Source organism: Pocillopora verrucosa, chromosome 2 (assembly GCF_036669915.1).
Source record: "Pocillopora verrucosa isolate sample1 chromosome 2, ASM3666991v2, whole genome shotgun sequence".
NCBI classification, from domain to species: domain Eukaryota; kingdom Metazoa; phylum Cnidaria; class Anthozoa; order Scleractinia; family Pocilloporidae; genus Pocillopora; species Pocillopora verrucosa.
In genome coordinates this window covers 1,509,085-1,532,039 of record NC_089313.1, presented here as the reverse complement: position 1 = coordinate 1,532,039, position 22,955 = coordinate 1,509,085, and the positions used below count along the sequence as shown (strand labels likewise).

General features: G+C 35.3%; 4 protein-coding genes across 7 annotated transcripts in view; 2 read left to right on the top strand and 2 right to left on the bottom strand.

Annotated features, from left to right (window-relative positions):
* Positions 1–22: 22 nt before the first annotated feature.
* LOC131797367 (glucoside xylosyltransferase 1) lies at positions 23–4,473 on the top strand. Its single transcript, XM_059114986.2, has 4 exons — positions 23–347; positions 889–1,189; positions 1,479–1,821; positions 3,209–4,473. The coding sequence occupies exons 1-4, from the start codon at positions 97–99 to the stop codon at positions 3,508–3,510; spliced, it is 1,197 nt and encodes a 398-aa protein (XP_058970969.2). The 5' UTR covers positions 23–96; the 3' UTR covers positions 3,511–4,473.
* Positions 4,474–4,617: 144 nt separating this feature from the next.
* Positions 4,618–9,996, bottom strand: LOC131797336 (MYG1 exonuclease-like). The gene is made up of 8 exons (XM_059114949.2): positions 9,746–9,996; positions 8,802–9,087; positions 8,282–8,512; positions 7,584–7,662; positions 7,365–7,487; positions 6,781–6,927; positions 5,859–5,893; positions 4,618–5,762 (listed from the first exon to the last, which is right to left on the bottom strand). Exons 2-8 carry the CDS (start codon positions 9,053–9,055, stop codon positions 5,534–5,536), a joined length of 1,098 nt encoding a protein of 365 aa, XP_058970932.2. The 5' UTR covers positions 9,056–9,087; positions 9,746–9,996; the 3' UTR covers positions 4,618–5,533.
* Positions 9,997–10,848: 852 nt separating this feature from the next.
* On the bottom strand, positions 10,849–20,393 carry LOC131797323 (transducin beta-like protein 2). Of its 4 annotated transcripts, none has more exons than XM_059114930.2 (12): positions 20,026–20,393; positions 18,071–18,122; positions 17,274–17,336; positions 15,791–15,826; positions 14,456–14,664; positions 13,933–14,019; positions 13,571–13,706; positions 13,415–13,464; positions 12,718–12,912; positions 12,008–12,168; positions 11,685–11,716; positions 10,849–11,268 (listed from the first exon to the last, which is right to left on the bottom strand). In XM_059114930.2, exons 1-12 carry the CDS (start codon positions 20,135–20,137, stop codon positions 11,235–11,237), a joined length of 1,167 nt encoding a protein of 388 aa, XP_058970913.1. In that variant the 5' UTR covers positions 20,138–20,393; the 3' UTR covers positions 10,849–11,234. The 4 variants fall into 4 exon arrangements, with proteins under 4 accessions (XP_058970913.1, XP_058970911.1, XP_058970914.1 ...); XM_059114928.2 differs by lacking the exon at positions 20,026–20,393 and adding an exon at positions 19,502–19,831; XM_059114931.2 differs by lacking the exon at positions 15,791–15,826 and having other exon boundaries at positions 20,026–20,391.
* A 1,957-nt stretch (positions 20,394–22,350) lies between these two features.
* The window catches only part of LOC131797371 (AH receptor-interacting protein), a 2,589-nt gene continuing 1,984 nt past the window's right edge, over positions 22,351–22,955 (top strand). Inside the window, exons 1-2 of the mRNA XM_059114990.2 lie at positions 22,351–22,449; positions 22,571–22,750. Coding sequence (XP_058970973.2) covers positions 22,363–22,449; positions 22,571–22,750 — 267 coding nt within the window. The 5' untranslated portion in view covers positions 22,351–22,362. The remainder of the gene's footprint in view (positions 22,450–22,570; positions 22,751–22,955) is intronic.

Sequence of the window (22,955 nt, the reverse complement as noted above, 5' to 3'; positions counted from 1 at the left end):
AGGTGTGGTTACAAAGTAGAAACGGCTACCAAGTCAGATGTTTACTTTCCGCTTTTCTACCGCTCAGGTGTTGTCTTTTCACGCCATGAACCTCAGATGGGATTTAAATTTCTCTCCAAGATAGCAGTGGCACTCGGCATAGCTTTAGTTATCGTAGTCCTTTTGGAATTTGTTTTGTTAATTTCTTATGTAAAGGAAACCGATGCAGATATTTTACCAAACGCTGAAGAGTCATCAATTAGTTACGATGGTATTAATAATCATGTCACGACAGTCCACGAAGCAGTCCCATCGAAAAGAAAATCAGAACCTGAAAGGGAACAGATCAACTATAAACCGACTAAAAGGTAAAGATCACAATGAGGGATTTTAGAAATTAAGAAAAAAAATTAACTTCACAAAGCAAACTCCTCTAAGTTTTTTTTTTTGCGTTGAGCCAGGTTTGATGTCGGGTAAAGCTAAGTTGTTTATTTGGTACAGTTCAGTGAATATAGGATGCTGCTTACTAAATTTACTCGATGTCATCTGGTTCGCTTCTTCGCTGAACTCCAGCTTAAAAAGAAAAGTAAATCTTTTTCATCAAGGTTTTTTTTTTATCTAAAACTAAGAAGTATGCATACAGTTTGGCTAAGAACTTACAGACAGCAAGCTTTCTAAACCCTTTACTCCCTAAACATCGGCATGCGTATTCTCCTTATACTGCTCTCTATAAATTTCCTTAAGAGCTGATAGGGAGAATTTGTTTAACAATCAAGAGCTTTAATAGGTGATGATTTCCTTTATTCTCGTGACTGTAATGTTTGATTGAAGGGTGATATGTTAGGGAGAAATAAGATGTTAGTCACCGATAGGAGTTAAATGGTTAAATATTTTTTATTTTCTCCACAGAATATTTACCTCACTCTCTTCTAATATCCACGTAAGTTCTGTGATTTGTGGAGAGCGGTCTGTGGAAGCAACAACAATGCTCAAGTCAACCACTTTATTCACAAATAGAACTATACAATTTCATGTTGTTGCAGAAGATAACCTTCATGCTGAACTAAAAAACATTTTCAGGGAATGGTCCTCTGTTAAATCTAGTCAAGTCTTATTAAAACTTTACTCTTTACACTTTCCTCCTGGAGAAAATGTTGAGGTGTGGAAACGACTTTTCAAGCCATGTGCAGCACAAAGATTATTTCTTCTGGTAAGTATATTTAACAACCCTATTAGCAACCTCTGTATTTTGAGTAGCAAGTGAGATTGCTGAAGCAAAGATTTTCCCTGCAGCTCACTCACTTCACTTTCTCATACCTATTCAAGTCAAACAGTTGAGCCTAGGGGAAAAAAGATATGAAACCAAAAATTCATAGATTCCTTCACTGAGGCGAATGCAAAATTCCGAATAACATTTCTGACAAATTTCCGCACATCAAGGAAAGATATGCTGCCTTTTTCTCTATTTTCATGTTTTTTTTCTTTTTTACTTTCCCCAGGATGTTTTGCATTCTGTTGATAGTGTCCTGTATTTAGACACTGATGTTCTCATGCTCAGACCAGTGGAAAATCTTTGGGACCATTTTAACCATTTTGATGATAAACAGCTTGCCTCAATGGCTCCAGAGGGTGAAGAAAAAGCACTCTCCTGGTATCCAAGGTTTGCTCGTCATCCTTTTTATGGGAAAAATGGAATGAACTCTGGAGTAATGCTCATGAACTTGACACGAATGCGGGAATTTGACTGGACTAAAAAGATTCTAGAAGCATACCATAAGTACAAACTCAGCATAACATGGGGAGACCAAGATCTCTTGAATATTGTCTTCCATGATCACCCTGGTAAATACTTCATTTTATTGGTACTACATGACTGTTTTAATCCTTTAACTCTTATACCTGACCATAACAATGTTTCTCCTTCAATATCACTACCGTACAGTGGAACCTTGATTTAACAAACCTCTATATAACAAAATCCTCAGTGTAATGAATGATGCTCTTCAGCCCGGCCAAAGTTATAGTAAAATGTATAGGAAAGAACCTTGGTATAATGAACCTCGATATAACAAAATCCTTGTTACAATGAACACAACCCAGAAGCCCAAACATTTAACATATCCCAAATGTAAACAAACAAATGTCAACAATGTGTCTTTTCAAATGTGACCAGACCAACAAGAATCAAAATCTGTCATATGATTGTTTCTATGTTTGCCAGTGTCACTTCCACTGAAATTTGTCCTCCTTGCTTTAAAACAAGGTGCTGTAGCTATGAACAGACCTGTACAGTGTACTGTAGCTTCATATAGACATTAAAGTACATTAACTGTTCCAATCCCAAAGTGCTGGGTAGTGTGACGTCACACCACAAAAAAAAAAATAAAATAAAATAACAATAATTAAAAATAATAATTATTAACCAGCCCTCAATATAACAAACAATTTGGTTATTTTTCCACAAATTTGTTAAATTGAGGTTTTTGATATAACAAATCCTTGATATAATGAACCAATTCCTTGAGGTTCCATAGTATCAAGCAGACAAGTGATGAGGGTTTACAAAAATAGCACTAGGGGATTATTTGTTGATCCAAAACCAAATTCTTAGAACTATATCCTAAGAATTCTTTGGTAGATAGTAATGAATTAAAATAACTGAATGAATGAGATATTTGTATTGAAAGGGTTAGCAAAAATAGTTTTTTATAGCGTAATTTCTTTCTTTGTTTAAAGTCAAAGTTTAGTTATGTTTTAGTTAATTTATTCAATTTAATGAAGTTTTTGAAAACAAATTTGTTCAGTTGTCCAAAGTTAGTATGATAATAAGACAGTGCAGACACAAAATCTGATGTCGATTGATGGGTTAATAACTTTTCCAACAAATACAGAGTGTTGCAGGCAAACTCATGCTTTAAAGCTCCATAATGACTGTTTTCATCATCTACCACCTCCATCAACATTCAGTTTTAAAACACCTTTGAACTTTTCAGTGCTTAATAACATAACCCTTCAACTCCAAAGATCTGATAGTTAATTCACCCTTCTAGTTGCTACACATTCCTAAGGAAATTAATTGCAAGAAATTTGGTGTTAGATCAAGATGAAAAGTTGTTGAGCTTGAGCCACTTTCTATTTTGGTGGTAGGATGTTTCTCCACTTGCTTTATTTACACAATTCACCTACCACTGCATTTGCTGATAAAAACCTTGAAATTCTCTTTCCGCAGAGTTACTATACACATATACATGTGATTGGAACTATCGTCCAGACCACTGCATGTATGGAAACAATTGTGGGCCAGCCAGCAACAAAGGCATTTCAGTAGTTCATGGTAACAGAGGGGTATACCACAATGACAAGCAACAATTCTTTAAAGCAATTTACATGGCCATGAAAGACTTTAAACCTGGTGATGACAGAAAATTGCTGCTGAAGAGTTTGGAAGGAAATTTGAATGCTGTGTCTGACCCTTACTGTGGAGCTATGACTGAAAGTATTTTAAAATATCCCAGACTTTTTTTAGATTGAGTATTTCTTTCACAAGACTTTAAAGTTTCAAAATAAAAATGTCTTTTGATTATTTTATGGCAGTGCTATGAGAACTCTCTGCAATTTACTTCAACCCCTTCACCCAGAAAATCTAATTATAAATTCTCTGCACAGTCATCTATATGTTTCTTATCATTTGAGCTCTGAGAATGTGGTATTTAATCAAATGTAATACTCTAGTTGATATTTTTGTCTTCTTCCCACCTCTTCGCTGGCAATTTTATCAATGACATCAGGAGAATCTCATTTTTGGTCACTCCTGCTGGTGAAAGGGTAAATAAGACTTCTCATATTATAGTTTTCTCTAGAGTATGGACCCCCTCCTCTATATCTTTGTCAAGTAGGTGAAGAACTTTAGCACTTAATAATGGTAACTGAACTGAGTGAAGTGCAATTTGGGCTGAAATCATACGTGTGATTTCAAAATTGAACGAGCGTGCAGTGCAAGTTTGATTTGAAATCACAAGTATGATTTCAGACCAAAATACATCCATTTTGAAATTGCTCAAGTACAGGACTTGGTCAGTTCAAATATATGATGCACTACTGAGCTGGTGTGAAATTAAATTGATCCATTTTTTGGTGGGAAAAAGTAAGAGTTTTGGAAACAAAAGTTGCAAAATCTGCCTTGATACCCTTTATCTTTCATTTTTCTGCAATTTGATTGGTTACTTTAAACAAGCCTTGAAATCTGATTGGTTGTTTTGTTATTAGTGTAGCCTCCTCATTAGCTGGGAAAAAGATGCAATTTAAAGTTTAAAAATGGTGCAATTCATGAAGTAAATTGATTGCGAGTTATCAGAAATGAAAGATTTTAAAAATCCAAAATTATTCCATGGCCTCTTAGTATTTTAGAAGGAGAGTTCTAATTTCTTGATTATAGAATGAATTAGACAGGTATTGAGAAATAACTTAAACACAAATTTTTCTCCACAATAGCCAGCTTAGCCTGTATGTCCCACATTTTTTAAAAATCTTTGTAATGTAGGCTACATTCATGTCTGAAGAAGATTTTGCACAATTTGTATTGGCAAAGTTGTTGATCTTATTACAAGAAAATTGAGATGTAAAAGTTTCAAATCAAAGTATAATGTAGACGTTTTTTTTTTTTATTGGACACCAAAACTTCCAAGTAAACATTATCCTTGAACATACTTCCAAACCATATTGTAACAACTGAAAAACTAATTTCTCAGAAAGTCAGACATGTAAATCATGTGAGGCCAGGTATGCTATGATAATTTAGTTTTCCGAGCTTTTGCTGGAATGTAGATGGAATCTTCAAAGATTCCATCTACATTCCCTGATGATGCTGTAGATCGTTGAAAGCTCAGAAAACTAAATTATCATAGCATAGCTGGCCTCGCTTGATTTACATGTCTGACTTTATAACACTATGCTACTCAGGGACAACATCCAACGCTTGACTACTTACTTAGTTTTAAGTTCCACAGAAAGGCTTTACTTATTCCTCTTTTTAAATATCATTCTAACTCTTTACAACCAAACATCAGTAAGCAAGTTCTCCATACTGTTATCTATACATTTCCTGTGGTAGTTACAAAGAGAATTTGTATAATGATCAAGAGCTAAGTGTAGTTTGCAGTCATTTCCTTTAATCTCTCTATCTTAATGTTTGATTCATGGGTGATACTGTTGGGAGAAATTAGATACTTATCACTCTTAGGGCGGAAAAGGGTAAGTTTAAATTTTTCTAGGTCTTTTTTTTTCTAAATAAAGGAAATAAATTCACATACACATTTTATGTGAAGTAGGTTGATAAGAAAGTTTTTTCTTTAAATAAAAACTGCCACACAGACTAACTTCATGGAAGTTTCTCTTTCAAGTGAAACACAATTCCATAGCAAATACATATTTTTTTTAAGTGGTTGTTTTCACACTTTCCTCAGCAAGATATGTTCTTAACACCACATACATCACTATTGGCACAGTATTACACAGATGACATCAAATTTTTACAATGCACTCTGGAAGTCTGAAGTTAATTTTCTTTGCTTTCAACTTGCATTAATTCTGAATCAGAGTAGCACTTTCCATTTGCAAAACTGTCTCGGTGCTGTAGAGTCTTTCTTGCCATTTCTAAAGCTCCTTCTCTTGTCTCATTTCCTCCAATGAAACCACTGGCATGAACAAATATGCAGCCTTTTATTCCACTCAGTGAACTGAGCTGTTCATCTCTTACTCCACGCCACTCCTCTAACAAGCTAAGTCTGAAAAAGAAACAGATTGAAGAGACTTGGTAATAAGCATGATCATCATAATTCATTTAAACATTTCTTTTATTTTAAAATTGACTCATAATATACCTGTTAACAAAGGAATCAGGACGCACGGAAACACACTGAAGAGAGAACAAATTGAAAATTCAATTTTGCATACTAAAACTTCACATAAAATTTAATAACTGTTAAAAACCTCAATAACAGGGTTGAGGAGAAGAGTGAACCAAAGCCCAGATATCGAAGTACAATTGAACCCGATTAGGAAGCACCATTAAGCAGCTGGTTTTCAAAGTTCCAAATTTTTTCACCAAAATCACTTACATTTTCACCCATTAAGTGGTCACCTTTATTAACTCTTTACACCCTAACATCAGTATGCACATTCTCCATACTGTCCTCTAAACATTTCCTAAGATGCCAACATGGAGAATTTGCCCAATGATCAAGAGCTTCCTTAGTCAGTGATCAGCTCCTTTATTCTCCTAACCTTAATGTTTGATTCAGGAGTGATATGGTTAGGAGAAATTAGATGCCAGTCACTCTTAGGGGTTAAAGAGTTGAGCCATTGTGGTCACCCTTTATTGAGTCCCAACTTTGCCCTCAACCTGTATTGAACAGTCACTAGCAGTGTTGCCACTCAAATAAAACTAAGAGCACACCTTCAAGCAAACTTTAATACAATTTAATCTCCCAAAATCAATATTGGTAGTATTTTTGAGCAAGTTTTTCTACATTTAGTGCTCAATTATGGCATAAAATGGCATTTTATTAATTGTATTTTGTGACACCCATATGGTGTCGGTCATCTTGTATTAAGTGGTCATCATGTATGAAGTGGTCACCCCGTCCTGTATTAAGTGACTGCTTAACACAAGTTCAGCTGTAGCTTACTTGACAAGTGGTTTGCCAAGCTTTTCTTTCTCCCATGAGCAATAATTGTCATTTTGTGGATTATACATGATTTGAGGAGAGAAGGGGATCATTGGTCCATAAACATGGAACTCACCTGCACCCTCCAGTTGTTGTTTTGGTCTGTGTATATGGCAAATTTTATTGGTACATCAATGTTTAAGTCCTTCTCTAATTCAAACAAGTGTTCCTTCCATGGACAACCCCTTTCCTGAAGCTCAATGATCTCTCCACTTGGATCAACCTTGCAAAGAAATTTCAAATCAAAAATTTTTTTTTATTTTTCAGTACTGTGACAGTTTCATCTTTTTCTCCCAATTAGGGGCACTCCAGGTTAAGATATCCACTTTTGAATCCTTCACTCTCAAGATCGCAGTAGTTTTTCTCCTTACTGTGTGCCAAACAATTCTTATGATGTTAGTTAAGAAAATTTGGTTTTGGATCAGCTATTAATTCGCTAATTAAATTTTTCTTAATTCCAATCATTTGTCTGCTTAATGTTGTATTGGATATAGGAGAAATATTATATTTTGATCATCCAGTAGACTAATTTACTGACTGCTTTGATGAGAATTTTTCATAGGGCATGAGCAAGCTGAAAGAGCCTGTGAACAAAATTTAAATTTATGCTTTCAAAGTCACCAATCTTCCAAGTGGAGTGGAATTTCGCCAAAAGCTAACCTCTTTTCTTTTCATTATTGCTGCTTCAACCAAACTCCTTGCAGGAAGCCATGCATCCCTGTAGTAACAAATTCTATTTAACAGCTCCTCTCCAACTAAATTCACAGCCTTTTGAAATTGTAGCTATAGAAGAAAAGAAACAAGTTGAAAGGCTTTTGATATGAACAACAAGTAAGACCATAATCTAAAAATCACATTTTGACATAGTGGAACACCAACCTCAGCATTTGGATTTGGATCATTCCAGGATGGATTAAGATGTGATACACGGGAGCTCAGGTTTGTTGTGATGCAATAGCTGTGTTATTAAGAAAACTATACATTAAAAACAATAAAATTATCAAAAATAATTTGGTCATATCAAAAAAAAAAAAAGGTCACTCTGTTGCTTTACCAAACTGAACAGAAGTCAAGATCTGAGTCAACTGAGGAATTGTTTGTCAGTCAAGTGTTTTAAGTCTGGTTTGTAAAAACTGATTGGTCAAATTTCTTGGCTTTCTCAAGAAGCATAAGTCAGTTATGAATGCTTATTCACAACTGACATATACTACTTGTCGAGTTTTTTAAGTTGCACTTACCCCTCCCTCCCTTAGGTCCTAATTGTTGAATCAAGGTATTCAAGAACAGCCCTGCTGCATTATCAAAGGATAATGTATCTAAAGAAGTATTTCATGTTACTGGTGACCCTTTTCAGCCGAACATCAGTATGGATATTCTCCATACTGTTCTCTTTTATTTCCTTAGGAGCTGACAAAAAGAATTTGTCCAACAATCAAGAGCTTCTTTAGTTCGTGATCATTTCCTTTATTCTTGTGTCCTTAAATTTTGATTGAGGGGTGATATTGTGGGGAGAAATTAGATGTTGGTCACTCTTAAGGGTTAAGGGATTAAATACTGTCTCCAATGTTTTTATGTACCGTGGTTCATCATCACTCTGACTGATCCCATTGTCAATAGCATCAATTTCCTGAATGAACTTTTCGTAGATTTTGTCATAGATCTCATTGGTCACAACATCATTTTCTTTAGTCTTCAACACTTGTGAGACCACCCGATGTCCAAAATGAAGATAAACCAGCCCAGCACTGCTAAGTTTGGTCACCCATGGCTTACTTGGACGAAGGGTGTTCATACAATCTGTAAAGCTCCTATCAGGTAAAAAATAAAAAAGAAAAAAGGTTGTGGATAAACATTAATCTATTATCCTGTGTGGAGATATTTTAGTCGCTTTTATAAACTTGCATTTATTTACTCATTATTTCTATTTGAGCATCCCAAGTTTTTTTCCATTGATTAAAGCTCAGGAACAAATGTCCAGAATGTCATAAAAAAATTTACCACTAACACACTGCTCAGAGCAGCAGAGTGAAATTCATCCAAGAAAATAGAAAAAATTATACCCATTTCTTTGTCTTTCAGGACAGCTAGTTAACACACCTTTGATGATGGTCATATCGATGTTTCTCTGGATCATAAACACCCCCAACATCTACCACAACATCACACTTTTCCAGCTCTTCTGGATTTCTTGTCCGTACAATGTCAGCATGTCTATACTCTGGAAGCTGTTTCAGCATAAAGCAAGCAAGGGCTTCATCGCAGTGAAAGGTTCCATTGTGTGTACCTATCTTAGGTGAAATTAACGGTTTTTTGGCTTCTGGAAGGTCATTTTTCAGTTCTAACTCAGCCATGACTGCTAACCAACTGAAACCCACACAATTTCCTGAAAAATAAAAAATTACCATCATTATTACAGGTAATCATTTGCAGAAAAAATTAATAAGTTCTGCACCAAACAAAATTGTGGGTATTTTCCAAGCATCTCTTTTCAATGCTCCAACTATGATTCAATCATTTAACAAGTGGAGAGTAGGGGGGATTTGGGAGACATTATCGAGGGAAACTGGGTGATAGGTCCAAACCTGTCTGACGATCATAGGCTTTCATCCTAATTTTATTCAAGACACATGTTTGAATTTTCAGTAGAATAAAAAAGAATAAGGAACCCAAGCATCTCCATGAATCATCGACCCAGCATTGTATGATATCAACCATGCAGCTAACTTTGTTTTCGGTCGAAAATTAGGGAACATTTGAGGTGGTAGTTTAAAGCTATATCAAACTAAGAATTAGAAGTGCTTTAACGATTTATTCAGGAAGGAAACAGAAAGGGAAATTTCTCTATCGATGATCAGGGAAATCGGTTCATGGAGAACTATCGGATGACATTCCACTTGGTTCATTAGGAATGGTTCACCATTTTTTAAGGGTCATTAGAAAAAAAAACGCGACTCCAAGTCGCCATTACGTAAGTAGCTATTTCTCAAAGGCAAAGAAGAAAGCAAAAGCGTTGTTAAATAACAGATATTGATTGCATTTACCTCGGTGGAGTATCCCTCTCACCTTCCCGCCGACAGATCGTGACAACACGTGCACGAAGGAACCCGTGGTGATTCGTAAAAACTCGTCAACTGAGATAAGTCGATCGGCAAAGAACGGAGTTCAGAAACGAAGCGTGGCCTTCTTACAGGGGTAGGGTGAGGAGGACGGTGAGCTGGAGACGCCTCCTACACGCCCCCTTCGTTGGATCGTTTTTAGTGTGATAGGCAAACTGTAAGTATACAAAGATTTATGATGAGTGTCCGATTCCTACTTTCTCGACGTTTAGAGGTTCGTAGAATAGTAAGGACGAGGGTGATAATTCACACACTACTTCGCAATAGGCTCTTCTGATTGGTTTGTCAGGAGCTCCTTGTTGTGTCACATGGTACGACTCCACTCTTTTCTTTTTTTTTTCTATCAGCTTTTTTTAACCAAAATTTCGAGAACACACTTAGAACATACCCAGGCTGTGAGTCAGTTAAGAAAGTCTTTTTATAAAATAATTCAAATAGTACGCGCGCTCTGATTGGCCATAAAACCATTTTACATGAGCGTATGTAAACACGGTTTTCGTTCCTCTTTCATTAGTTATTTTATAAAAGAAATGTAAAATGGTTTCCGTGTTTACATCGCCGAGATAAGCTGGAAACCACTCCGCTTCGCGACGTGGTTTTCTACGCTTATCTCGTGTTCTCCCAACCTCCCGCGTGTTTACATAAGGCGATGTAAACACGGAAACCATTTTACATTTCTTCAATTTTGCTTATTTTCTTTTCTTTTTTTCTTTCTTTTTTTTTGTTTGTGAGAGGTATGAATAAAGGTAAAATATTTATAAACTTTACAAATCCAACAGAACAATTAACTCCTATACTTCAGGACAATTTTTAACATTAACAATGCGGTTCTTCTTATTGCATAATACGCTGAACTTAAATACTATGTTAAAAACTTTAATACGAAAACGTGTTAATCCTTTCTTCGCGAGCGTGGGATAAAGACTAACCTAAGTACCCATAGAGATCGAACCTCGGAACCTTACATGTAATTTCCTCAATCTTCTCCCACTCGTAAGTTTCCAGCCCAATATCACTAAACCATACCTCAAACGGAAGTATAATTGTGGAAATAATTTTATTGGTCTAAAAAGTCATTGAGTTGAAATACAGCGTTAATAATGAAAAGCATTTGATAAGTAACACATCAAGACAATTGAAAGATTCATGAAAGCCAAATAATATTTTATCCGACTTAGTATACAAAAAAAATCAAAAAAGTACTATAAATACTTAAATTTCGTTTTTTGTTCGGTAAACTTCATCTTTGATTGTAGTCAATGCTGTTTTCCTCACAGTTCGCTGTTTTGCCGTGGTTTGCAGGACCACCACAAAGCGTTATTTTGTTGTGTTTGTTGAGAATTTAAAATATTTCTTTCTGCCTTGACATTTCTTCCACTGTGACCTTCGTAAAATGATTTGGTTTATTCGCCTCTTAGCCGATAAGGTTCAGTTTGTCTAGAGAAGCCCTGTTTACAGGAAAGAAAAAAAAAAGAAGTGATTGACAATAATTCGAATCGAAAACAATAGAAAACTTTTAATTCAGCGTTAGAAGTAACCAGCAGTAAGCCACATTCATTTTCCTGGCTTTGCTTAACGATTGGTAAAAAGAACTCAAGCCCCTTTCTCAATCAAGCGGATATTATTCCACCTTAAATTGCATTGTTCCTGGGTTCCCATTGACTCCTCGTGATATTTCCCTATGTTCTGATTGGTCGTTGAAATAACTTCGGTTTTTAGGTTAAGACACTAATCGAAATGTACTCCAAGTGACCTTCCAAAGTTTTATGAATGAGAATTACTCCTGTAGACTCACGTGAATAACTCTATCCGCTTAATATTATTTGATTAGACATGGCGAAGAAAGAATAAAGAGGCAGTTTACCTTGCTTCAAGAATTTGCTGTTCTAATCTCTCCTGTGTAAAGAAAAATACATAAAAATTGTCAAATTGACTGAAAAAAGCTGATTAAACACAACACTGTCACTGTAACATCTCACACGTTATATCTTCTCACGCAAAAGATCTTGTGATAGGAAGTATCGTAACAAGCTACAACGAATGTAACCCGCGACAGATGTTCAGTTCATAAGCGCAGCGCGGTGTTTGTGGAGCAGCGAAAACTTTAAAGCGCAGAGTAAAAAAAGGAGATGGAGGAATGGGTCGAGTCACCGCATTCAGGAACTGAACACGGGCAATGTAACTTACCTTAACGTTTTCATTCTTAGCACGGTACATTCTCCCCTGTAAGTCATCAATCTGAATCCTGATACCAGCCGCATTATGCCACACTCTGATCTGACGGTCTGCTCCGCCCGCGGTAGCCAAGTAACGAGAACTGGGGTGCCACGCAATGGCTGTGATGTCATCTACAAATTGACAACAAAAAATAAGGTGACTCAATCATAATGCCAATCTAACACATAATAATGAAAATGTAGCCTGGCCTCCTGCACAGGCCTCTCGATATTGCTCGCGAAGCCCGCGAAAGTCGCGCTCGACTCGCTAAGCCCATGAGGTTCTCGCGCAAGCGCTTATGAGAGCCTGCTTACAGGCTAATGCAAATGTGGGATAATTTTGGTTTTATCAACTGAATTTATAAAGTAAGTTGAGTTGATAAATGCGAGTTTGGTGAAAGGGTTGAATTTTTTTTACTAGGAAGGGTGCAATTTTTCAAATTCAAATCTAAATAACTAACATATAATCTTCTAGCCGACTTGTAGTGCAACGTTTATCGGAGAATTTACGAAGAAAAAAAGATTTAGGAAAAATTGGATGAGTGCGATTGGTTTTAGTTTTGTATTTGATTGGTTGAGGAAGTGGCGCAAGTTCTCTCCACCAATCACAAAGCGAAGTAAAGCAGAACCAAAGCAATAACAGATTACTTTTGACACTCAGTTAAAAAATTTCTCCGATACCTCCATGTACTTCCTCTAACAGCTCCTCCAGGTTTCCATTCTCTGTGTTGAAAATTCCAATAGATCGTCCCATAGCAACAGCCGTGACATACGCATCTGGGGACATACTTATCAGCATGTTATTGTAGACTCCAAATGAGGCGTCATATATTCCTGTCATTAGTAAATGTGGGTCTTGTTTCTTCGTGAACTCCACTGGATAATAAACCAAAAGAGAATGTTTAAGAGCCTCATCTGTACAACATGACTTCCTTACTAATCAATCAGAAAGACTTCCAACAGACCAACACTTGGGTCTTTTTCCACAAAAGTTTTCTGGAATGGAGGAAAGAGCTTAATGGCTTAGGGAGAGGGGAGGTACTTCTTGGAATACTTGATAGCCAAGAGCTACCCGATTTTCCAAATCTTGACCCTATTTCAGTCCAAAAGATACCATTTTTTTCACACTTTATTGAGACTCGGCATCTGTTCAAACGTTAAATATTGGTAAAATTCACCTCGTTTTCTAATCCTGATTTGCAGACGAGACAAGTAGAATAAACATACTCTCCTGTGATTTCTTGGAAACCGTACCTAATATTAATTCAGAACCTATCCAAAAACCGCTCAGAAACCGTGCTTTTTGGGGTGGCACAAACCTGTATAACCAATACAAGGGACAACTCTGCCTAAAAATTGTAGTGTCAGATAAACTCACCATCGATGTCCCATATTTTCCAGGTTCCATCCTTTGATACAGTTGCCATCCTAGAAAGAAAAAAATAGTGAACCTGTTTAAAATTTTTACAGATGACTCTCCATCAAGGCCTTTGGAATGAAAACAGTAATTCAGTGACAATGAATCAGCTCTCACCTTGTAGAATCTGCTGAAAAACTAAAATGAAAGACACCAGCAGAGTGACCTTTCAACTCCATTGCTCTTGAAACCTGCTTGAATTCATCTGTCTTGGTGAACTCCACAACCCACAGTTTCACATCGGGGGTGAAACCTGAGTAAAAACAATGAAAAGTTCATGAGATCTACTCATAGATGACTGCAAAGTATGATGGTCACTATTCTCACTTAATTTTCTTCATATCTCTGGGTTCAAATAGGGGGAGAATATTTCAATTGAAACCATTTTTTGAATTTAGCAGGCCTATTTTTAAAACAGACCAGTTAATTGGTCAATCATAACGCACATAACAAATGAGAGATATAATATTCTAATATACCTGCTGATGCAACAAATTTTCCACAGGGAGATAAGCTTGCGTAGCTGTTGTTCATCTGACGGGTGTCAATTATTGACAGCACTTCACCTAAACAAGTTTTAGATAAAATAAGAGGAGCAACTTTATATTATTACTATAAATGAGAATGTAAGAATGTGGAAGAGAATACTAAAAACTTGTGCAAACTTGTCTTGATTCATCTTTTGACACTCTAACATCACAAGAGAGATTGATTCTTATTATTAATTCGTGAAATTGTACTTAGATTTGCAAAGATGAGAATACTGCACTGCAAAATTTTAAATGTACCAAAGGGAACACTACTATCTTTAGAACAGCTGAAAGCAATATGAAGCATTTCTGGCAAGTTAAAATAGAAAATATCTTTAACAACCCTGGCACATAGAAGTTCACCGGAAATTCTAAGAAACTGACAAGGTAAGAGCTAAACTGGAATTTTGAAGGGAGGAGGGGGTTAAAATCAAGTTTTGTCAGACTATCACAAAGCTGGAATGAGCCTTACCCTTTAAATTCCAGATGATTATTGTAGTATCTCTGGAACAGGACATGATAAACTTGCCATTGGAGGCCACAGCAATATTGATAATCTCTGCTGAATGTTTGACAGGAAAATCAAATTCACCAGTGACAGAAGCTCCAGAACCATCTTTCTTCTTGTTTACTTTAAATACTCGGATTGTGTTTCCATTTGCTAAGGCTGTAATAAAAGCTCTGCAATACAACAAATTATACAATGAGTGTTCCTGAAGAAAATATTTTTCACCCTTTACTCCCAAGTTCTTATTTTCGATTCTTCTCTTTCACTGCTATAAATTCCATTAATTCTAATTTAAATTTGCTATGATAATTTGGTGTAAGATCAAGATAACAACTTTTACCTGATGAGTTTGAGAATTCTCATTACCTGTTTTCTGGATACTGTAAGGATATTATAGGGAGAAGTTAAATCTTAATCACTTATAGGAGTTAAAAGGTTAACTGAGTTAAGAAAAGTAAGACTTGAAAGAAGCAAGAAAGAAGATCTCACTCAACTTATGAATTACTGTGTGTTGTACAGTTTTTTAAAGGATATTAGTCACTGTACATGTTCAGAGAGGTTTTTCAATCCATTTCAGTGTAAGATAAAAAGAAAGGCTTTCAACATTGAGGATAAAAATGTGCTCAAAGAGGGAGTTATAGAGTATCAAAATTCCTATTAAATGTAGGAATTTAAACTCTATTTCAACCAGTCAAGAATAGCGTTAGGTGTTCTGAGGTTTTCACTCATCACCAGGAATTTAATCAAATTAAAATGTTATTTTGGGTAAATGTTAGTATCTGAGCAATTGTGTACCTACCCCTCCCCTACTCAATATCAACCTTTCCTTGTTATAAGTTGACTGTTGTTGGGTTAGGGGAGGGGTGGGTGTGCAGTTGCTCACATACTGACATTGATCAGATTTTTAATCTGTTTTGTAGTGTTTATTGATTAACTACAAATTTATCTTAACTCTACAAACTTCAATAAATATTGCTTTTAATTAGTGCTATCTTCATACTGTATTTCTTTTGGGAGATTTAAATTCATTATAAGTTATTTTTTTAACTTTGCACTGTTAAACTGTGAGACACAACAACTTAAAAGAAGAGGTTAAACTTAAACATTAAACTAATTGTTTGAAAAATTCTTGTTAAATGAGGTGGCATCACTCGGAAAAAAATGTATGATTATCATAATTAGTCATATCTACAAATTTCATGCATTTTTTAATAAATAATTGTTATAAAAAAAGAATGTTTTTAAAACTTTATAATATTATCAACCATGCAAGCTTAGGTTTATCAAGTTTGAACAAACCTGAAGCGAACGGGTTGTTGTTGAGTTGTATCTTCACTGTTGACAGAACAGTAAGAAGAAGAGAAGCTTGGTTAACCCTTTATAGCCTAACATCAACATGCAAACTCTCCATACTTTGCCCTATACATATCCTACAGTGCTGATGAGGAGAATTTGTTTAACAATCAAGAGCTTTTTTAGTTAGTGATCATTTCCTTTATTCTCATGACCTAAATGTGTGATTTGGGGATGATATTGTAAGGAGAAATTAGGTAATAATCATTATTAGGGGATAAAGAGTTAAAACAGTTATGTTACACCTTTGTAGAAACGAAGATTATAGAAGTGTGAGTGACAACACTGAATGTGAGAGAGAGGGCACATTCTTGCAAAATTTGACAATGTTTAAGTTATTTGATTTCAAAATCAAAACTTGTGATACACTAAAGCATGCTAAGATAAGATCAACTGAACAGAGTGTCCTAAGAGGGAAAGAAAAATGAGACGAAAAAAATCATTTAAAATTAGTAATATAAAGAGAATGTGATGTGACATGTAAATCTCAGCTAAAACTCAGATGTCGTGTTTCTGCCATGCCAAACTCAATTGCAACAGGTTTGACTAAAGCATGGCAGAAGCACATCTCTGATTCAGACATCACACTAGAGTCGTGTAGTGTCATTTAGCTTGTCATGCACGGTATTCGACTCTGGTGTGATGCTAGATTCAAATTTCAAGCTACAATTGGTCTAAGTCTTGAAATTCATTGATTTTTTCAGTTTGACACAATGATAACAAGGTGTTTGAACATAAAGGATAGTAACAAACTGTTACTATGTTGCAGCCTGAGGAGGCCACTTATTCTTAGAGTTAGTATATTTAATCATGTGCTAGAGTTGGTTACTCTGCAGTGACTTCTCTTAACTGATTCAGTGAGTTAAAACTCAAGCAGAGGCAAAGGAAAAGACGCACAATCATTAAAGTAAAAACTGGTATAGGATAGCATTCTCTCCCAAGATCAAAATATGAATTCTCTGCATTGTCTGCCATATGATTCTATTAAATTTTTGGATCAATATCAGTATCTGGGCAACTGCCCACCTACCCCTCCCCTAACCCAACATTAACCTTAACTTGTTGTCAATTGACTTTTGTTGAGTTAGGGGAGGGGTAGGTGGGCAGTTGCCCAGATACTGATATTGATCCAAATTTTTTTCTAAAGAATGTAGTGTTTACTCAGACAATTTCTCCAATTTTATGATTTTCTTTTGACCCTTCATCTTTCTGCTTGAAAATGTATTGATACTGAGAAGAAGCTTCCCTTATGTTCATTCCTAGATTGAAAGGTATTTGAGTAAATTGACCTTTGATACCCAACAACACCTACATTTCAGCAGCACCTGCTCGCCCCTGAATTTTTCAATTTACAACAAGGCCAGATAGTCCGATTAATTCTTACAAACAGTAATTTGATAAAGATTCTACTAGTTATACATCATCTTACCTTGTATCTGGACTAAAGTTGACTTTTGTAGCATGATCAAAATCTACATTGGCTCGCACATATCTGACAGTAAAAACAGAAAAAACAAAAAATTTTTTATTTGCCTTATTTCCTGTGAACCAGCTTTAAGTTCTACCCACCAAACCCTCACAGGAATGTTATCAAGTTAATACTAAAGGACAAATATGTTAGGAGATAATAGGAATTAGTGTGAAATCCTTCACATGTATACTAAAGAGGAAGATGAATTTAAATGGCTCTTTGCAGCTTGATATGTTAGCACAACAGTAATTGGATTTAGATTATTTAGGACTTCAGTCTTTTATGGAGAGATAAATTAACCTCACTTTCAGGTCTATTCTAACCTTAAACCATATTCATATTAGTCTAACAAAATATTCAAGAAATCTGTCTAACTTCAAATTGAGAGCTGAATTTCTCCTTCAGTAATTTGACATTAAACACATGCCTCTAATTTTCCTTTCTGGTCTATAATTACAGATACTCTCAAAGTTCAAAGAACTGCAAAGAAAAACCCTGGAAAATATTTTCAAAACTCTCAGATATATTTTTATTATGACCCAGTTTTCATCCTTACTTGTATACCACTCACACTTTGCTGACAAAATTTTGTGCATTATCATTTGATATCTTTGCCATAAAAGTATTCACCTTAAATAGCCTTCCTAAAAAAATATCTAATTTGTCTGGGTTGTTAAAGAAATGTGATCCAATAAGACAATGTCAAATCCTACCTGTCATTTGAGTAAAGAAATATTCAATAATTAATAACTTACTTATGTTCTTTTTCTTTAAAATCCTTTACACTCCACAATCTCACTGTTCTGTCTGAAAAACAAATATTGAAAATGTTGTTGTTTAATTAAAAGCATTTCCTATTTTTTTTAAAAACTATCAGAGTGTTCTCTTTCTTCAAAATTATCTGGGATAAAGATTTTCAAAAGTTTCCCTACTGACAAAAAAACTGGTGAAAATCTTGGTAATAAATTAGAAATATTTTAAATCTTGAAGAAATACTTTGAAATTTCTTTTACTTCTCTACCAACAATAATTAGTAACCAATCTAATCTGCATCTTTTCAGAATGATAAATGACCAGGATGTTTTTGCAGTTTTTTCTTTATTTTCAACAAATAAGCACCATTTTCAACCAATAGACCACTTCACAGATAATATTCCTATTGTGCCAGCAGATGTTGTTTCACTTCCTAAGTACTTAAAATGTAATATAAAATTTTTTGAACTTTGTTGTTACCGATTACACTGGTGAACTGACTGAACAACTAACAAGATATGATACAAGCAAAATCATTTCAGTGAATTGTGAGGAACAAAAGATCATAATCTGACTTCTTGTTTCTGAAATAAGGAAATCATTCAATTTGTCAGACCAGAGGAAAGATGACTGATTTTTTTTCATTAACAACTCAGTGAAGTAAATACTAAAATTCTCCCACAATTTCTGTTTTAAAAACTTGTTTGTTTGATATCATCTGTATCATCCTCTTCTCCAATAATAGTATATTTCAAATGGTCAGACAAAATTAAAATTGCGTAAAAATTCTTTAAATATTGCATCACTCAATCAAGTGTCTTTAAAGAATGACACATCATGAGACAAGATTACAAATTTCTAAGATTATTCTAAGATAAACTCTTATTTCTGTGACAAAACAGCCGAAAAATAAAATCCAGAGAGAGAGAGAAAGAAAGACTTCGAATGTTAACTTAATTAACTCTACTCAATTTGTAAACCCAAAAAATTAGATCAGGCTGGAAATGTTTGAATGTTTGCGTACTTCATTTAAACTATCCTTTCGATATCATATTGGCATAAAACCAGCATCCTCTATCAACAAAACAATGCAAATAAAGATAAGCTCCAAATTGACTGATTCAATTTTCTGGAAGTCGGGGGGATTCCGCAATGAACTGCTCATTGTAACAGACCTAGCAATCATATTTCTGCAATCGCACATTTTATGCAAGAATTTTGCAATAAAACTCATCGTGTAAAATGTCACAAATCCACATGAAAAAACAACATAAATAATAAATTGTTTACACCAAATTTCGTGTAAGATAAAGACTTAAATGAAAAAATAACAAGGTTGATATCACTTGCACGTGACAAACCAAAATTGTGTACGTGTACACCAGAGAAAATCAATATAAATCCAAAATAAGCCAATTTTTCCATAAGACAACCTAGAGAAGTTGACGCCATGTATTTTCCGTTCAAGCTAAACTCTAAATCAAAAACATCTCCTGTGTGGCCTTTGAGAATAGCGAACTGTCTGGGATGATTCTTCAATTGAGGATTTCCCCTTTTTCCTTTAGGATGCTTCGTTTTGTCTTTGCTTTCTCCATTGATCGGGTGCTTCTCTTCTAATTCTGGTTTAATGTTCTCAGAGCTATCATCTTTTGGCTGTTTACTCTTGAAACCGATGTATAGAATGACCAGTAATACTACAGCAGCAATTACTGAAGATAGTGCGATCGTACTCAGAGTAGCAACCTCAACAGCCGCCATGTTGATTCACGATAATAGCACCTGTATGGAGCCTCGTTTTCACTATAACGCTGTTTCGCGCTTTTTCACGCACGCAGAACGTTATCTAAACGAAATTTTCGTATTCTATGCTTTCAGGTTTTAGTGAGGAAGTTAATTTTACTTTTTAATAGAAAAATGTAGCAAAATCTGCGTTTAAAGCAGGACTCCTCCAGCTCACCTGAGGAACTAGACATAATGTATTTTCCATTACTGCTAAATTCGACTCCCTCCACGAAAGCATCATGGCCTGTCAAAGAAGCAGCTTCCAGTGGGTGACTAACACCAGGCATGTTGGTTCCCGTCACCTGAATTTTTATACTTGTCCTTCGCAGAACGTTTGATTCCCTGTTTACAGCCAGGGCTAAAACTCGAATTGGACGTTAGGAAACCACTTTTTCAAGACATTAGCCTCAGCAAAGTTGTTTATATGTGGGTAAAGTGAGCTTAGACAAAACGTTTTGCCCAGCACAGAACAATGAACCTCGAAAATGTAGTTAGGGCTCTGTCTACGGTGTTCAGCATAAATAGCGTCGCGTGGATATTTTATGAATTTAGAATAACCTGCTGGTGACAGGTTCAGCGAAAGCTCTATGTTCTGGCATGTAGCCAATAGGGAAAAGGCTCGAGAGTTCGTGCAGAGCGCGCGCGGTATTAGGTGTGCTTAGCTCGACAGCCACCAGCTATCCAGCGCAGTAAGATAACTAATTATGGATAAATCTTATGCGTGGGAAGCGACCTGCTGAGTGAGAAGCAAATTAGATTAATTATTTAGTCTTTTGTGGCTGTGGTTTGCGATAAAAGCAAGTAGAATGGACTCCGCAGCAATTAAGTGCTCTCGACTTAAAGACAGTGTATATCAGCTGAAGAAATAATTCGGTCATATGGTTATGACAAAAGTAGTTTATAGCTAAGCCTCTTAAAATGCAAATCTTTCTTCACTTTTAAGATTTCTCTCTGTAAAAGTTTTAAGGCAAGCGGAAGTTACCGATGTTTATTTTAAGAAACAGCCCAAAAACATCATTGATTAAAGAAAAACAAAGCTTAGATTTTTTATAAAGCGTCCGAATTTCAAAGCACATAAAGGAACTTTCTTCTTATAACTTTATCTTAGCTGTGAAAAGATAGAAGCGACGAACTGAAAATTGCACACTGATTTAAATGTGTGCATCGAGAATTAGTACCGACGAGTAAAAGTATTATATATTTCTGAACAAGATGTAGACAATAACAGCACAATGTATAAAAAGCGTAGTAATTTTCGTTTCATTATTGTATTCAATATCTCCTGCAGGGAGACATAGATGGGAACAACAACTAACGATTTTCAGTAGTCTGTGAGTTTTAAACGATGTTTTTGCTAAATCTTATTGCTTATGCTCATCTAAAAGCATTCTCTACCGATATTGCATGTGAATGGATCTTTGTATAAAAAGGAAATAGAAAATACATGTCGTAATTGAATTTTCTCAGATTCTGCATGTTTTTAAGTCTTGAAATAAAAATGTTTTTTTCCATATCAAAGTATGCATATGTCTCAAGAGAACTCTTGTATACATTTTCATATTTTGTCTTGGTGATCCGGTAATAAAATTGCACTCTTGAGTTCGTTCAACAAGACTGTAAAGGTTACTCGTCTTTTGTTAATTCAAAAGATAAATGAATTATCGTATTCTACTTTCATGCTCTCAAGGTGTGAAATCTTGTTTTCCATTGTCGTTAGTTATTCATTTTCTCGTCACTTTGTTGTTGGCGAGGAATTTTTTTAACAAGAATTTTTATCAAGAATTTTCTATCAAGAACTTCTGCATGAAAGATACGAATTCAGGAAAAAACTGAACTGAGAGTGATGTATGATTTTAAATTGTATCTTTAATTTTTTTCCAGAGGACATTATGGAGTGTTTGTTCGTTTTAATTCATGAAGTGAGAAGCGTAGCAATCTTCTTGATTTACTCGGTCCTTCAAAATTTCAATTCCATTTAAATTTACTCAACGAAAGATATTTTTAGATGAAAAATGCAAATAAGTTGAGTGAGGTATTTTTTGTTAACGGCGACTCCCCAGTTTTTATGTATTAGAACTATACGCTGAATTTGCGGCAAAGGAAATACATTACTGCTTCTAATTATACTAAGTAGACAGAGTGATCCTTAAACGATACACGAATAAAATAGGTATCAGTCAAATATATTAACTTGGAATGCATTAAAGCTCTTGAGGTCAGAAAAATGTTTTGGCGGTGCCTTAACCCAATGCCGATCGGATATTTCCAGACTTCCACCAAGACAGGTTTTTTCCGACAATTTCATCAACTAAATGGATTTCCTTGCGAATATTAAGAGCCAGCTTCTAATTATCTCACTGAATGACTAATTGTGATGTTATTCTCTACCAAACGTATCGAAATATTCTGCTAAATATGTTCCCTCTATTAAAAGCTGATTAGAAGAGAGACTGGTACTAGTTAGCGAGGATATATCACCAGTCTCTCACGGCCAATTTTTCCAGCTGTCAAAATGGCGAACGATGAGAAGCCTCTGATCTCCAAGAACGTTCTTTACGCAGGAGAAGGTGAAATACCATCGTTTGAAAATGGATCAAAGGTAATTTTTAGCGAAAAATCAAGTTGTCTTTCTTATGTGTAAATTTTAGTCGGGTAAAATTGCTAAGGAATTTCTACAAGGACATTTACTTACCAAGATTTTCTCCATCTATTCAAATCAGGCGACTTTTCATTTTAAAACGTTCAAAAACGATGAAGATAAGACACAAATAGACTGCAGTCGAGATCTTGGGCAGCCTTTTGAGCTCCTCATTGGGAAGAAGTTCAAGCTGGAAGTTTGGGAGAAGCTCATAAAAACCATGAGGGAAAAAGAAGTCGCTCGTTTTATTTGTGAGAAATCGGTAAGATATTTTAAGCTTGATTTAAGTTTACTTAAGCTTAAGGTAGCTCACACCGGTGCACAACTTTTCTGCTTTGGTGAAAAAGTTCTTTCAATAAGGTGATGATATGATTTTTATAAAAAAAAGTCCAATAATTGTTGAGCCTATCCTTTAGCTAACTTGGTACAGTCGATCACATTAACTAGTCAAAATACCTTAATTTTGG